Source organism: Schistocerca piceifrons, chromosome 8 (genome assembly GCF_021461385.2).
Source record: "Schistocerca piceifrons isolate TAMUIC-IGC-003096 chromosome 8, iqSchPice1.1, whole genome shotgun sequence".
NCBI classification, from domain to species: Eukaryota; Metazoa; Arthropoda; class Insecta; order Orthoptera; family Acrididae; genus Schistocerca; species Schistocerca piceifrons.
The window spans coordinates 250,261,487-250,274,656 of NC_060145.1; the positions used below are offsets into that span (position 1 = coordinate 250,261,487).

The window sequence follows — 13,170 nt, forward strand, 5'->3', positions numbered from 1 at the left end:
GGAGAGTCTCCGTCGCGCTGCGGCCAGAGAGGAGGCAGAGCAGCTTGAGTAATGAAAGACTGCGGAACTGTTTGTTGGGCGCTCCCGCAGACGCTATGTGCAGTTATGCTCGCGCCAGTGTAGGCGCACCTCATTTGTTAATCCCTGAGTATTGAGATTAGGGTAGGTGTGGACAGGCAGAGGAAGCTGCAGTTCTAATTATTGCCTGTCCCATAATTGTCCGTGGCTCTGGAAACGACTCAGGGTTATCAACCAGCAGCAACAGTAGCGACAGCGGCAGCTGAGCGTTATTGTCGGCTACATTCTCTGTCGTCTGCTGAACTACAACATCGTTAGAGTGTTAAGTAACAAAATATGAGCAAACTTGTAGAAGCATTACCCACTGGCATTTCTTTCACAAAGTATGACTAACTAAAATACCGGCCGCTGTGGACGAGCGGTTGTAGGCTCTTCAGTCTGGAACCGCGCTGCTGCTATGGTCGCAGGTTCGAATCCTGCCTCGGGCGTGGATGTGTGTGCTGTCCTTATGTTAGGTTTAAGTAGTTCTAAGTCTAGGGGACTGATGACCTCAGATGTTAAGTCCCATACTGCTTAGATCCATTTGAACCATTTGAACTAACTTGAATAATAACCTGCAATAGTTAAAACTTGTAGAGCACCTGTTTTGTCATTGTCCTCAGATAGCATTACCAAACAGAGTCCCTTTTCTTTCCACACTATCATCGAGTGTCGTAAAAATGTGAAACATGATTACTATTTGCTGGCAGTTTTGTTTGTTTGCTAATGACCAGATTCAGTCTAAATTTTCTGTCTTAGTAACTGTTCATTCTTGTGTTCCATAACAGAGGCTTAAATAATTTTCAGTTCTGAGTATTTACTTCATTCACTGAAAGTAACGTAAAATGACGCTGGCATAACTAATAACTAAAGATACAGCACAAATGAAGAGTGCGCTTTTCCATTTATCCTCTAATTAGCTTAGCGAGTAACTTCTTCTGGCTTGGTGTGTATTTTATTGTTGTTATATTAAAAGAAAATTCAGTTTCTAATTTGCTTGAAATAAATTCAATCTTTCAACAATCAAAAGCAAATTACTTGCCTTTTTCTAAATTTTTCGTTACGTTACACCGAGGTTATTGAAAGTCATTTTTTCACATAACAAAGTTTTATTTACAGCCAGCCATTAGTTTAACCAATAACTTCATTTAACTTCACTTTTAAAATTTAGTATTTCAGAAAAAGTGACTGCAAACTAAGTGCTTTCTGATTCGTTTATTTTCTCCCAAAGTCTTGTGGAAAAGCGTAATAACCTTCTGATGCCGCGCCAGTGATTATTTACTTAAATTTCTTTGCCATTACCTTTCTTAAAGTAAACTCCGTCTCAATAGCCCTTGGAAGGCCCAACAGTACTGACCGACCGCCATGTCATCCTCAGCTACAGCTGTCACTGGATGCGGATATGGAGGGATATATGGTCAGCACCTCACTCTCCCAGCCGTATGTCAGTTTACAAGACCGCAGCAGCTACTTCTCAATCAAGTAGCTCCTCAGTTTGCCTCGCCGCAGCTAAGTCCACCCCGCTTGCTAACAGCGCTCGGCAGACCGTATGGTCACCCATCCAAGTGCCCAGCCCGACAGCGCTTAACTTCGCTGATCTGTCGGGAACTGGTGTTACCACTGCGGCAAGTCCGTTGGCCATTACCTTTCTTAAGATTCTGGAGATTCATTGCCCTAGTGGGCTGGCGACCGTTTAATTATCCCCTTTCTAGCTAATCAGTAATTTTTTGTATTATCAGTAATTTTAGTAGAAAATATTACGTGGTACACCCCTTCCCCCCGCCCCTCCCCTTGTGTGGTTCGCTAGCGAAAATTATCATCAGTGTTTAGATTAGATTTATAATAGATTATTCCTTTAAAAGGGTCTGTTGTACACTTTCTGTCAATTAACCGGCGTCATTTTCCTTCGGTAACGACAGCCTTGTTCACTGTAAAATTTCACCAGGCATACGCCGTGACGGTTACTTATATCGTAGTCCAGTAGGACGATTAGGAAGGCGGAGGATACAGGCTGTCGAATGGAATGGTCTGATGAGTACAGAATATGAATAGACACTAAAGCGAAAAGATTCGAAAGTACTGAGAAACAAGATAAATGAGAGTAGCGATAAACTTATCATCCTAATTAGTAGGTGAAGATAAGGAATTCTGCTGCCTTGGAAGCAAAATCACCAATGACGGATGAAGCAAGGAGGACATAAAAAGTATACCAGAACAAGCAAAATGGTCATTCATTGCCAAAAGAAGTCTACTGCATCAAACATAGGCTTTAATTCGAGGAAGAAGTTGCTGAGAATGTATAGTGGGAAAAGCTAAACAGGAAAGAATCGAAGCGTATAAGATGTGATGCTACAGAGGAATGCTGAAAATTAGGTGGACTGGTAAGTAATGAGGAGCTCTTCACATAATCGGTGAAGAAAGAAGCATACAGAAAACGCCCGCAAGAAAGAGGGACAAGTTGATAATTGTGTTAAGACATCGGGAATTAACCTCTATGGCACTAGAGCGAACTGTAGAGGGCAAAAACTGTAGAGTATGTCAGAGATTGGAACACATCCAGTATATACTTGAGGACGTAGGTTGCAAGTGTTACGCTCAGATGAAGAGGCTGTCGCAGGTCAGGAACTCCTGGCGGGCAGTCACTAGATTGGTCGCCCCTCCCCTTTCCCTCCAGGCAAAAAAATAAAAAACACAAACACTGAAATTGATGACAAGAATAATATACTGAAGAATGGAAAGGAAATGGAAGTACTGTTGCATGATCAGATTTGCTTTCGGAGACGTAAAGGCACCAGAGAGGTAATACTGACGTTGTGCTTGATAATGGAACTAACACCTTAAAAATCGAGACGTTCATAGAATTTATTGACCTATAAAAAGCATTCGAAGATGTAAACTGGTGCAAGACGTTCGAAATTCTGAGAAAATGGTATGCTGTAAGGAAAGACGCCTAATAAACACAATGTAGAACAATCAAGATTGAGAAAATTAGACTGGGAGATCAGGAACGAAATGCTCGACCTGTAAAATGTGTAAAACAGAGATGAATTGTTTCGTCTCTACGTTTCAACGTGTGCATCGAAGAAGTAAAGACGGAATGAAACAAAGGTTCGGATTGGTTTAACATCTCGGCTCAAAGACCATCAGTGATACTCGTAAGATTCGCTGATGGCATTGCTCTCCTCTGTGAGTGTAAAAAAGTGTTCTTTCTCCACACCTGAGGGTACTTCTAGAAAACGTAATTCGGCCAAAAAGCGGAGTTATAACACAAATCCGGGTAGATTTTGCTCAAAACCAGCTCTGTTTTCATCTTTAATGTTTTCCACTATTGGCCAAAAAACAGTTATAATACAAAATCCTTGCAGATTTTACCCAAAACCAGCTTTGTTTTCATCTTTAATGTTTTCCACTATTTGCCAAAACGTTTAAGATAAATGCGGGGGTTAGTTCCTTCGAAACGTACATGATCTACTCCTCCTTTTTCTCCACACACAAAGTATACTTTGCAAATTAAGACTCCGTCGTTAAAGAGATCTCAAACGCAAATTTTTCTTCCTTGTTTTTACCACCTACTGCGACGGTCGTGACACAGGTCTATTGCTTGTGTATATTGCGGAACGTACCTTTCACCCTGCAGCGGAGAGTGCACACTGCTGTAAAACGTCTTCATTCTCTCCTCCACTTAAAATTAACTGAAGCGCAATAACGGGACTTCACTCTAACGACGGATAACTCCCATACAGTAATGCCGCCTCCTCCGTACGTTACTGTTGGTGTTACAGACGATGACAGGCAACGCTCATCAGGCTTTCATCGGACCCAAACCGTTCCATGGGACTGCCACGGGATGTAGCGTAACTTATGACTTTCGTTTACAGTAATCCACTCCCCAGCGGCGAAGCTGTTTACACCACCTCTATAACTACAGAATCGTATGGCTGATGTGAGCTGCTCGATCGTTGCACCCCACCCTTTGTAACTCCCTACGCATAGCCATTGTGCTAGATGGGATGCTGGCAGGATTTTGGAACCTACAGGTGATTCATTTTGCTAACTTTAACGACCCTCCGGAATGCTCAATGATTCATATGAATCAGTATATGACGTATCCTTGATCTTGGTATTTAAAACACAAAAGATTTTATCCACAACTTTTAGGTTGTTAAAAAAGTAGTCAGATCACAGTTATTTCTCAGCGTACAACGAGCCTCCAGGAAGTGAATACTCTCAGAAACCATTTATATTTTTACGTACTGATATCAATTTATGAATATAGATGGTTTTATTTTCGTCTCTCAGTCCTGTGCTGCCCCTTGAAGTAGATTAATCGTCAGTGTGATTCTATATTGCCTGCAGTATTTACATAATAACAGTACATGAACTTCCTTGCAGTTTCCATTGAAACACGATAATAAGCACAAAAGACGTAGGACTATTATTGATGTTCTGCGACTCTTTTCAATTTTTTCACAAACTGCAAACTGCGTTTACTTTTTCAGTTTATTACAGAGAAAGTTTGAAACTGTGTTTAATTTATTTACATTCTCCATTTGCATATTAATTTCTAACAATTTTTGCGTTACTAAAGTGAACTTTCTGAAAGTAGTACAAATTTATAAAAACTTGGCACACAAGGTACGAACATAATTTTACTTACAAAAGCGCAGTTTCTTTTTTACCCATTGAAATAAACTTCACTAGCAACGGATATTGTGAATGCAATAACAGAAAATACCACAGCGACTCTTGGCTAACTTGGATAACCTTCGTCTCTTTTAGTGTACGAATATTTTTAATATAAATTTTCTATTCAGAAATAGAAATGCTGTTTGTATCCAGTGTTATTATTATATATATTATTATTCTTTTACTTGCTGCTGCAATATGTAGTTGCTACCACGTGAATTAACTGACCGAAAACCTTGAAAGACGTGCACTTCATTTACCATTCAGTGCTCGTATTTCATATTTCTAATCCCAGCATTCTGAATTCGGTAAAATTGTAATTCAGGCAATATTAATAATTTCTATGGGTGGCCTGATTTATTTGACGATTTTTACAGTTTGTCTCACACTGATCTGTGAGAGGAGCTTGGCGCTAGAAATTTTCTTTATTTATGGGCGAGGGCAGCAGTCTTCCTAGCAGCCATGATGGCTTCCCGTTTCCCATCCCTTTTCCGATAGCCAGGGTAGCACGTGGTGTCGTTTTAACATTCAGTAGTGGCCAAAGTTTCTCCTGTTCTCAGTTCTACAACCTGCCTTAGCAACCTAGTAACCGCTATTTCTGCTCGATTTTAACGTCGCGAGGTCGCCTCCCTGTGAAATTCCGGCCCTCTGATTGGCCAGTTCAGGTGCGCGCCCGATTTTCGCCGGTAGGCGCCAACCGCCTTCCGCGGGTGGATAGTGGACAAAGGGGCAGTAGTTCAGTTCTAGTGTGACCGTGCCGGAGACGGGAGGTGCTGCTTCCAGGAGATAAAGTTCGGTAAGCATGAGCGCCGACGTGCACTGTAGATTCGCGCCCTGCGGCCCAGAGGCAACGTTATAGGTCATTGTGAATAGTTTCGCGTCTTGCGGGTTTTATTCCTTTAGTACGGGAGGCTACCTAGCGATTCACGCACAGTAGCATCTTTCTTGGTCTTTGGCTGATTCATGGTGGTGGTCGTTGCATTCCTGCAACCCCTTCCTTTACTAAATGGGATTCTACTTGATAATACGGCGATCGTTACTAAAATTCCTTTTCTCCTGCTATCGTGGCTTGTTATGAACGTACGTTGGGGCAGGCTGCTGAACTCGAATCATTTTCCCCCCAACCCCCTTTTGGTTGTATTATTGTTCGATTCTCAACTGTTTAATAAATGAGTCCGTTAATCTTACATGCTCCCTTTCATTACGTGAAATCACCCTTAGTGTCACAGAATAATGCAGAACTATAACGGTTGCTATAAGGTCGTGCAGGTCTCGCGCTATTAACGATAGGATAAAGATTCAATATCGCGCGCCTGGCACGACCATTGCACGCATGACACCGATAACAGTAGTAATCATGTTCAATTATCCCTCATTGATAAACTGCGAAGTGTTCACGGCTCAGTGTGAGTACGTGAGCACTAAATCCACTTGATGTGGTGGAAGTAGTGGCCACTGTTTTACCTTGCTGGTTTAGGCAATATATCAAAAATCACAGCCCCTACAGCAAGGGATAGTAACCTGTAAAATAAAAACGAGTCACCGCTTTTAACCTGTTGGTGAATAAATTATACTTTTGCAGTAACTGAAGACAGGTGTCTTTTTTTCTGATTCTTATGCATTTCGTGTGTCTGTAGTGTTATTTCTTGCTTTATGTACGTACATTTCGGCAATACCTCCGACCACTGAATATTCATGGTCACAGGACACCAAAATTAATGGAATAAATTGACATCTGCGCCTCCAGAATGCCCAGATCATTAAACAACGAGCACAGGATCAAATGGAAAGGGACTGCGAAGAAACTCGATCACTTTTCCAAGGGAACACCCCTGACTTGAATTTATTATAAAAATTATATAAAAGTCTATGAATGAATTTTCTGTAGAGTGTATGTGGCAAGTTAAAACCGTGTGTTGGACCGAAATTTCAACCTTGAGCTTCTGTCTTTTTGTCGGCAGTGTCGGACCTGATGTTCTAGTAACAACACGAGTGACAGGAAAGTAAGAGAAAATGGTATCGAATACCCACCGAACCAACGAAACCGTTCAGTTCGCATTTAAACTAGCCTTCATCTCTCAATCAAGTTAAGATTCGCTAGGAACGACACCTGGTTCGGACGCCACGTTAAACTGCAACACCCCTTTCCCCGTTAGGCTTACGAATGTAGATTATGGATAGGCATGTCACCCATGTGGTGTCCGATTGAAAAACTGGTACTACGCCGTTGAGTCACACGAGATGGTAATTTTATGCTCCATCCCAGCATGCATAGTACCGAGAGGAAGCATATGCAGGGTATGGTAGGGGAGAGGAGAAGCTCATGTTAAACTGGAAATTGAAGTCCGGAAAGCGTGCTTCGGATGGTGTAATTAGTCGCGCACTGTTCGCAAAGGAGAGGGATGAAGGCTTGAATACTGTCTGGAACTTTTCGCGTACACTGACAGAATATCCTGATCGGGAATAGGGACATGTTGATATGTCTGCAACCTACCGAGTGATGTAAGGCAGTGGTTAGCATACTGGACTCGCATTCGGGAGGACAACGGTTCAGACCCGCGTCCGGCCATCTGATTTAAGTTTTCCGTGATTTCCCTAAATCGCTGCAGGCAAATTCCGGGTTGGTTCCTTCGAAAGGGTACGTCTGACTTCCTTCCCCATCCTTCCCTAATCCTATGGGACCGATGACCTCGCTGTTTGGTCCCTCCCCCAAATCAACCAAACAACTTAAAGCAAATAGTCATAATTATAATCAGTTAACTTGTTACACCTTACCTCTGGAAGCGGGACAACCGGTATTGGCCGTGACACCCAGGATCGAATGGAGAACGTGTCGGAGGCGCCTGTTGACGTTTCCGAAGAAGTATTCCACACTGAGGTGTCTTTGTAGTGAGAGTCGACTGGGTAACTACTCGCCACACCAGGGGCGGCTGTCACAACATCAGGAGCCGGTAAGTTTAGTGACGTCAGTGTAGGTCCCAGCAACTCCTCTGACGTAGAGTTCAGTAGAGGGCTGTCTAGGGAACAACCTTGCAGTTGCTTAGTGGTGAGTACGTTCAGTAGCAATCCAGAAATAAGCAATTGCGTGATGGTAGACAACTGTTTTGTTATTCGAGAGAGCTCTGACTCTCTCAGGGCTGTAGCAGTTTCGTTCGTAGATGAGCGTTGCAACTCCGTGTCAGAAGGTCCGTCGGCTTGTTTCTTTGCGGCTTCTAGCAAGAGGTGTGCCACCCTCAAAATAGGCAGCAAATTAGGTTCTGTCTTTGGAGTTACGGCGTTGACAGGAATGTTCTGCTCCTCTTTTAACTGATACTGCACATTCTTACCAGACATCGACGTCCCTGCTTGTTTTTCGATGGTTAATAATTCTTTTATGACCGAACCTCTCGCGTCCTCTCTTTCAGGAAAATCAGATGATTCCCACGGATGCTTACTCGGCACTTGTGGATGTCCAGGTGGAGGGCGTGGGATAGATGTCTCCTGCCTCTCGTAATCAATCGTCATACCATCTGGACGTCTATCAGATGGCAGTGTTTTCTCTGGACCCCATCCATCTGGCTGTGAGGACTCGGTTGGACTGTTGTTCTCTTCTCTTCGACCCCCTGGGGTAACAAATTCCGATAGAGGATACCACTCAGTTTCTCTGTCTGGAGGCCCACGCAGCTGTTTCACAGTGGCTTTTGGTATCATGTGGCTTGACACAGCAGTGTCAATGACGCTTCCGTGGCTCAATGTAGCACCTGAATTCGTCAAGACAGATGCAGACTCTGTGGTCCAATCTTTGGTTATCATTGGTTGTGCATTGTTAACTAAAGTCCATAGGCGTTTGTTGGCTAACCGTGAAAGTCCCTGTTGAGGTCCCACGGAAGATGCTTCCTCACTGTCTCGACCAGTAGGAACTCCAAAGTTTGGCCAGCGATAAGACGGGAGTCTCTTCTCTGGACCCCAGTGATCTGTTTTAGAAGTATCTGCTCGACCATCATTAGCTTTCATTCGGTCCTTTGCACTGGCAGTTTTGGACGGAGGATACCGCAGAATTTCACTGTCAGGAGGCCCATGCTTCACGGTGGTTTCTGGTATTACGTGGTTTGAATCAGCACTGTTGGCAACATGTGGATGGTTAGATGTCTCTTCTGTAGTCACCAGTGTGGACGCAGGCGTTCCGGTGTCTGAAGAAGCCGTTTCCAGTTTATGTGGAACAACAACTGACTTCCATAGGCGTTTGCTGGGTAACCGTGAAAGTCCCTGCTGGTGTCCCATGGAAGATGCTTCCTGACTGTCATGACCAGTAGAAACTCCGAAGTCTGGCCTGCGATGTGAAGGGAGTCTCTTCTCTGGGCCCCAGTGATCTATTTTCGAGGTATCTGCTCGACCGTCATTAGTTCTCATTTGGTCCTCTGCACTGTCATTTTTGGACGGAGGATATAACTGAATTTTGCTGTCAGGAGGTCCATGTAGCTGCTTTACGGTGGCCTTTGGTACTGCATGGTTTGAATCAGCAGCCTCTCCTGTAGCCAATGCCGACGCAGCCAGCTCGATGGCTGAAGCAACCGTCTCCAGTTCCTGTGGAACAGCAACTGACTTCAATGGGCGTGTGTTTGGTAACTGCGAAAGACCTAGTGGTGGTTCATTAGAAGAAGTTTCTTGATTGTTACGGCTATTAGTAATAACAGAAGGCCAGTTATGTGCAGGTATTTTTTCTGACCGCAAAACTTGTGATTCTTTCCACAATTTTACTGGAGTACTATTCTCCTGCTTTGGAGTGACAGATGAGGTAGAAGACTCTGATTCATTGTCAGGAGGTCCATGTAACTGACGAATAGTGGCATTTGGTAAAATATTGCTTGACTCAGCAGTGCTGGTATAATCACGACGATTCGTCATAGATACCGACAGCTTGGCTTCGGATTCCCTTGTCTCCTGTGGTAATGGGTGAGACACGTTAGCTGCCTTCCACGATTGACTGCTTAGTGACGCTAACAGTCCCAAAGGCGGTACGACATCATAGGTCTCTTTACTGTCATTGCTAGAATCCGCCAACTGCCTTAAGGACACATTCTCTTCTGGGCGTGGAATGTGTGTTGTACTAACGGAATCATTAGACGCTCCTGACTGTTTACCGCTGCCAGACTTCTCTAAGTAAGGAGGTCCTTGCTGCTGCTTCAGAGTAGACTGTGGTATCCCTTGGCTTGAGGTAAGAGTGTCATACGTTGTCGTGTGGTCCCACTTGCCATTTAAATTTATCGGCTCGACTGTTGGAAACTCTGTGGTCGAACCAGTCGTTTCCATTTGCTGGTAAAAATCATCTGCCTTCCAACGATGCTTACTCGGCAATCGCGAAAGCCCCGATGGAGGCCCAATGGATGTTTTGTATTCAGCGCTGTCGCCAGCATCAATCCAGTCATGAGATGGTGGTGGTGTCACTTCTGAACCCCACGGCTCTGCATCTGGAGGCTTAGTTGGGCTGCTGCCACCTCGAGTCGTTTCTTCCAGGTTAACACGGTCAGTGGAGAAATATTGCTGTGTTTCACTATCAGGTGACCCACGTAATTGCTGCAAAGTGGCCTGCGGTAGCATGTGCTTTGAGTTTGCTTTGTCGTTATTATGAAGTACTGAATTATCTCTTGTGTTCGTTGCTGTCGTGGTACTAGCCAAATGTCTGCTTTTGTCTGAGGATAAAATTTTATTTTCTGATGTAGACTGTAAATGCATACCTAATGAAGGGCTCTGCTCAGTACTAACGTATGAGTCACTGGTTTGTGAACTATCACTGTTATATGACACCAGTTTCCGCTTTGAACTTTCAGAACGCTCGCCATCTGCTTCCAGCGAGCGTTGTGAAGTTTCTTCCTCAAACGTGGTGGTGCTTTGTGCAGGGAGAGGTTGACCGGAAATTGCTTCAGTCTCACCGAATCCTGAAGTGACTGCATATGATGTCGGATCTTCAATTTGTGCTGTCTTTAAAGACATAATGTCTCCTTGAAGACGGTCAGATTGAGGAAGTTCTCTTGCATGCGCAAGGAAAGATCCAGTGAGACGCTCTGACTCATGCGTTGTGACACTCGCAGAATAATGTGGCAATAGTGTTTTTGTTGCCACATTCCGCGTCTTATTTCGATCAGTTTCATTTTCTGTCATTATAGAGCTCTTAGCGTCTTTGCTTTGCGAATTCAAATTGCGGATTATCACTGGACTGGCAGCTACCCATCGTCGTCTTCCGGAGCGTCTCAGTCTTCGTCCTTGGTACACGTTGCGTTGCTTTGCTGCGGTGACTTCTGCGGACATCGCGCTAGCAGACACACTACTGCGTTCACCAGGCCCCGAGAAGCCCGAAGGTTTGACTCCACTGCCGCCAGCTGACCCATACCCGATGCTACTGTCGGCCGTGGTTTTCTCCAAGCAGCAAGCGCTAACGGGGCGAGGATATACACACAGCTCACTCACCTGTGGAAGAAACACTTCTCGTTATCTTCGGATATTACTTTCGAAAACTGGATAGAACTACCAGTGCTGAAAAAAAATTGTTTTAAACAGTTATTAATTAAGTACACATTTATTTGGCATTTCAGGAGGTGTCCCTGTACAATTAAAGCCTTGTTGTAGAGTACAACCAACTACAATTACTTGCCGCAAATGGAATATCTGATGAGATTTCCATAATGGTGACCTAAACTGAGACACATATGTAGTCCGTGATTCAAGGATATTTCTAAGGACCTCCTACATGTAAAATCACACAGTTTACTGTGCTAGATAGGTGAACACTGGCAACCCATTTCCATTTTTAGTACAATCTCCGAGTTCATTCTGTGTCAAGAGGGCAATTAATGACAAAGCACAAACCTAAATAAAAATAGAGTGTACCAGTTTCCCTCTGGAATTTTGGACAAAGTTATAGATAAAACGTTTTCCTTACAGTTACAAGAAACAGATACTTCATATTCATCGCCAGTCGCAAAAGTTTGTCGCTTATACATCTCCGTTCACGTTTTACACTCAACTTCTTAGCACACCAAGCCTTTTTCGTGAATTGAAGCAGGTTGCTCGGAGAACCACTGTTCTCAAAACTGCTGATTCAGATTGTTGCTTTTCATTATAGCCTGGTTGTATATTAGGAGTGCATTACTTAATTGATGTCCATATTCAAGTATGATCGATAATGCCAGAATAAATATTCGGAAATAGAAATTAATGTTAAATACTTCGCATGAAGCCACAGAAACGCTTCTCTTACATCGCTGTACCATTCCTGATTTGCGGAAAAGCCCGAACTAATAAACGAGTAAGCTAACGTTAATTTTAAGAGCTGATATCAGTGCGGGTGTTTTATGCTCCTTCGCTGTGATGCAGCTGTTAGTGACTAGTAAACATTCATTCACTCACATTCACTCAAATACTGCTACTAAAAAGTGCCACAGGCAGCCTCTGAACTCCATGTGGTGAAGGCATGACAATAATCGTCATGAAGCCAAAAACATCCAAAGGAGCATCCAAAACTATTACTGTTCTGAAAAATACGTTGTAAGTGTAAAACGTTTCCCATCCTATCGTGGCAGACTGTTACAGCAACCGGTTTAAAGTGTTTCAGCATAAAAACAGTCTCGGTTACGAAATTATTTAATGTCAATGACGCGTTTCACCCTGATGATGCTCCAGTTGGGTGAAACGTGCCATTGACGTTACATAATTTCGCAACCGAGACTGTTTTTGTTCTCAAACATTGTTAAGTGTGGTGATCCAAAGAAGAATTATTCTCGTTTAAGTTGTTCAAGACTTCATTAACAACTTGTATGCCTAATTGTCTATAAATTGTTTCCATTATATGTTGATAACAAATATCACGAAAATAGTGTGAAAGAAGTTTTACAGTAGCGCATTGAAAGATAGTGATACATTCAATTTTAACTGAAATGTACTTGCCTATTCTAAGATCAAATGCTGGAAGGCGTAAGAAGTGCTACACTAAATGTTATTGCTGAAATTTTCCAGAAACTCCAAGATGATATATTTATACACTCCTGGAAATGGAAAAAAGAACACATTGACACCGGTGTGTCAGACCCACCATACTTGCTCCGGACACTGCGAGAGGGCTGTACAAGCAATGATCACACGCACGGCACAGTGGACACACCAGGAACCGCGGTGTTGGCCGTCGAATGGCGCTAGCTGCGCAGCATTTGTGCACCGCCGCCGTCAGTGTCAGCCAGTTTGCCGTGGTATACGGAGCTCCATCGCAGTCTTTAACACTGGTAGCATGCCGCGACAGCGTGGACGTGAACCGTATGTGCAGTTGACGGACTTTGAGCGAGGGCGTATAGTGTGCATGCGGGAGGCCGGGTGGACGTACCGCCGAATTGCTCAACACGTGGGGCGTGAGGTCTCCACAGTACATCGATGTTGTCGCCAGTGGTCGGCGGAAGGTGC

At 43.8% G+C, this 13,170-nt stretch overlaps 1 protein-coding gene across 1 annotated transcript in view; it reads right to left on the reverse strand.

Annotated features, from left to right (window-relative positions):
- The window catches only part of LOC124712245 (mucin-5AC-like), a 53,472-nt gene extending 42,444 nt beyond the window's left edge, over positions 1–11,028 (reverse strand). The window contains exon 1 of the mRNA XM_047242539.1: positions 7,519–11,028. Coding sequence (XP_047098495.1) covers positions 7,519–11,028 — 3,510 coding nt within the window. The remainder of the gene's footprint in view (positions 1–7,518) is intronic.
- Between the last annotated feature and the right edge of the window lie 2,142 nt (positions 11,029–13,170).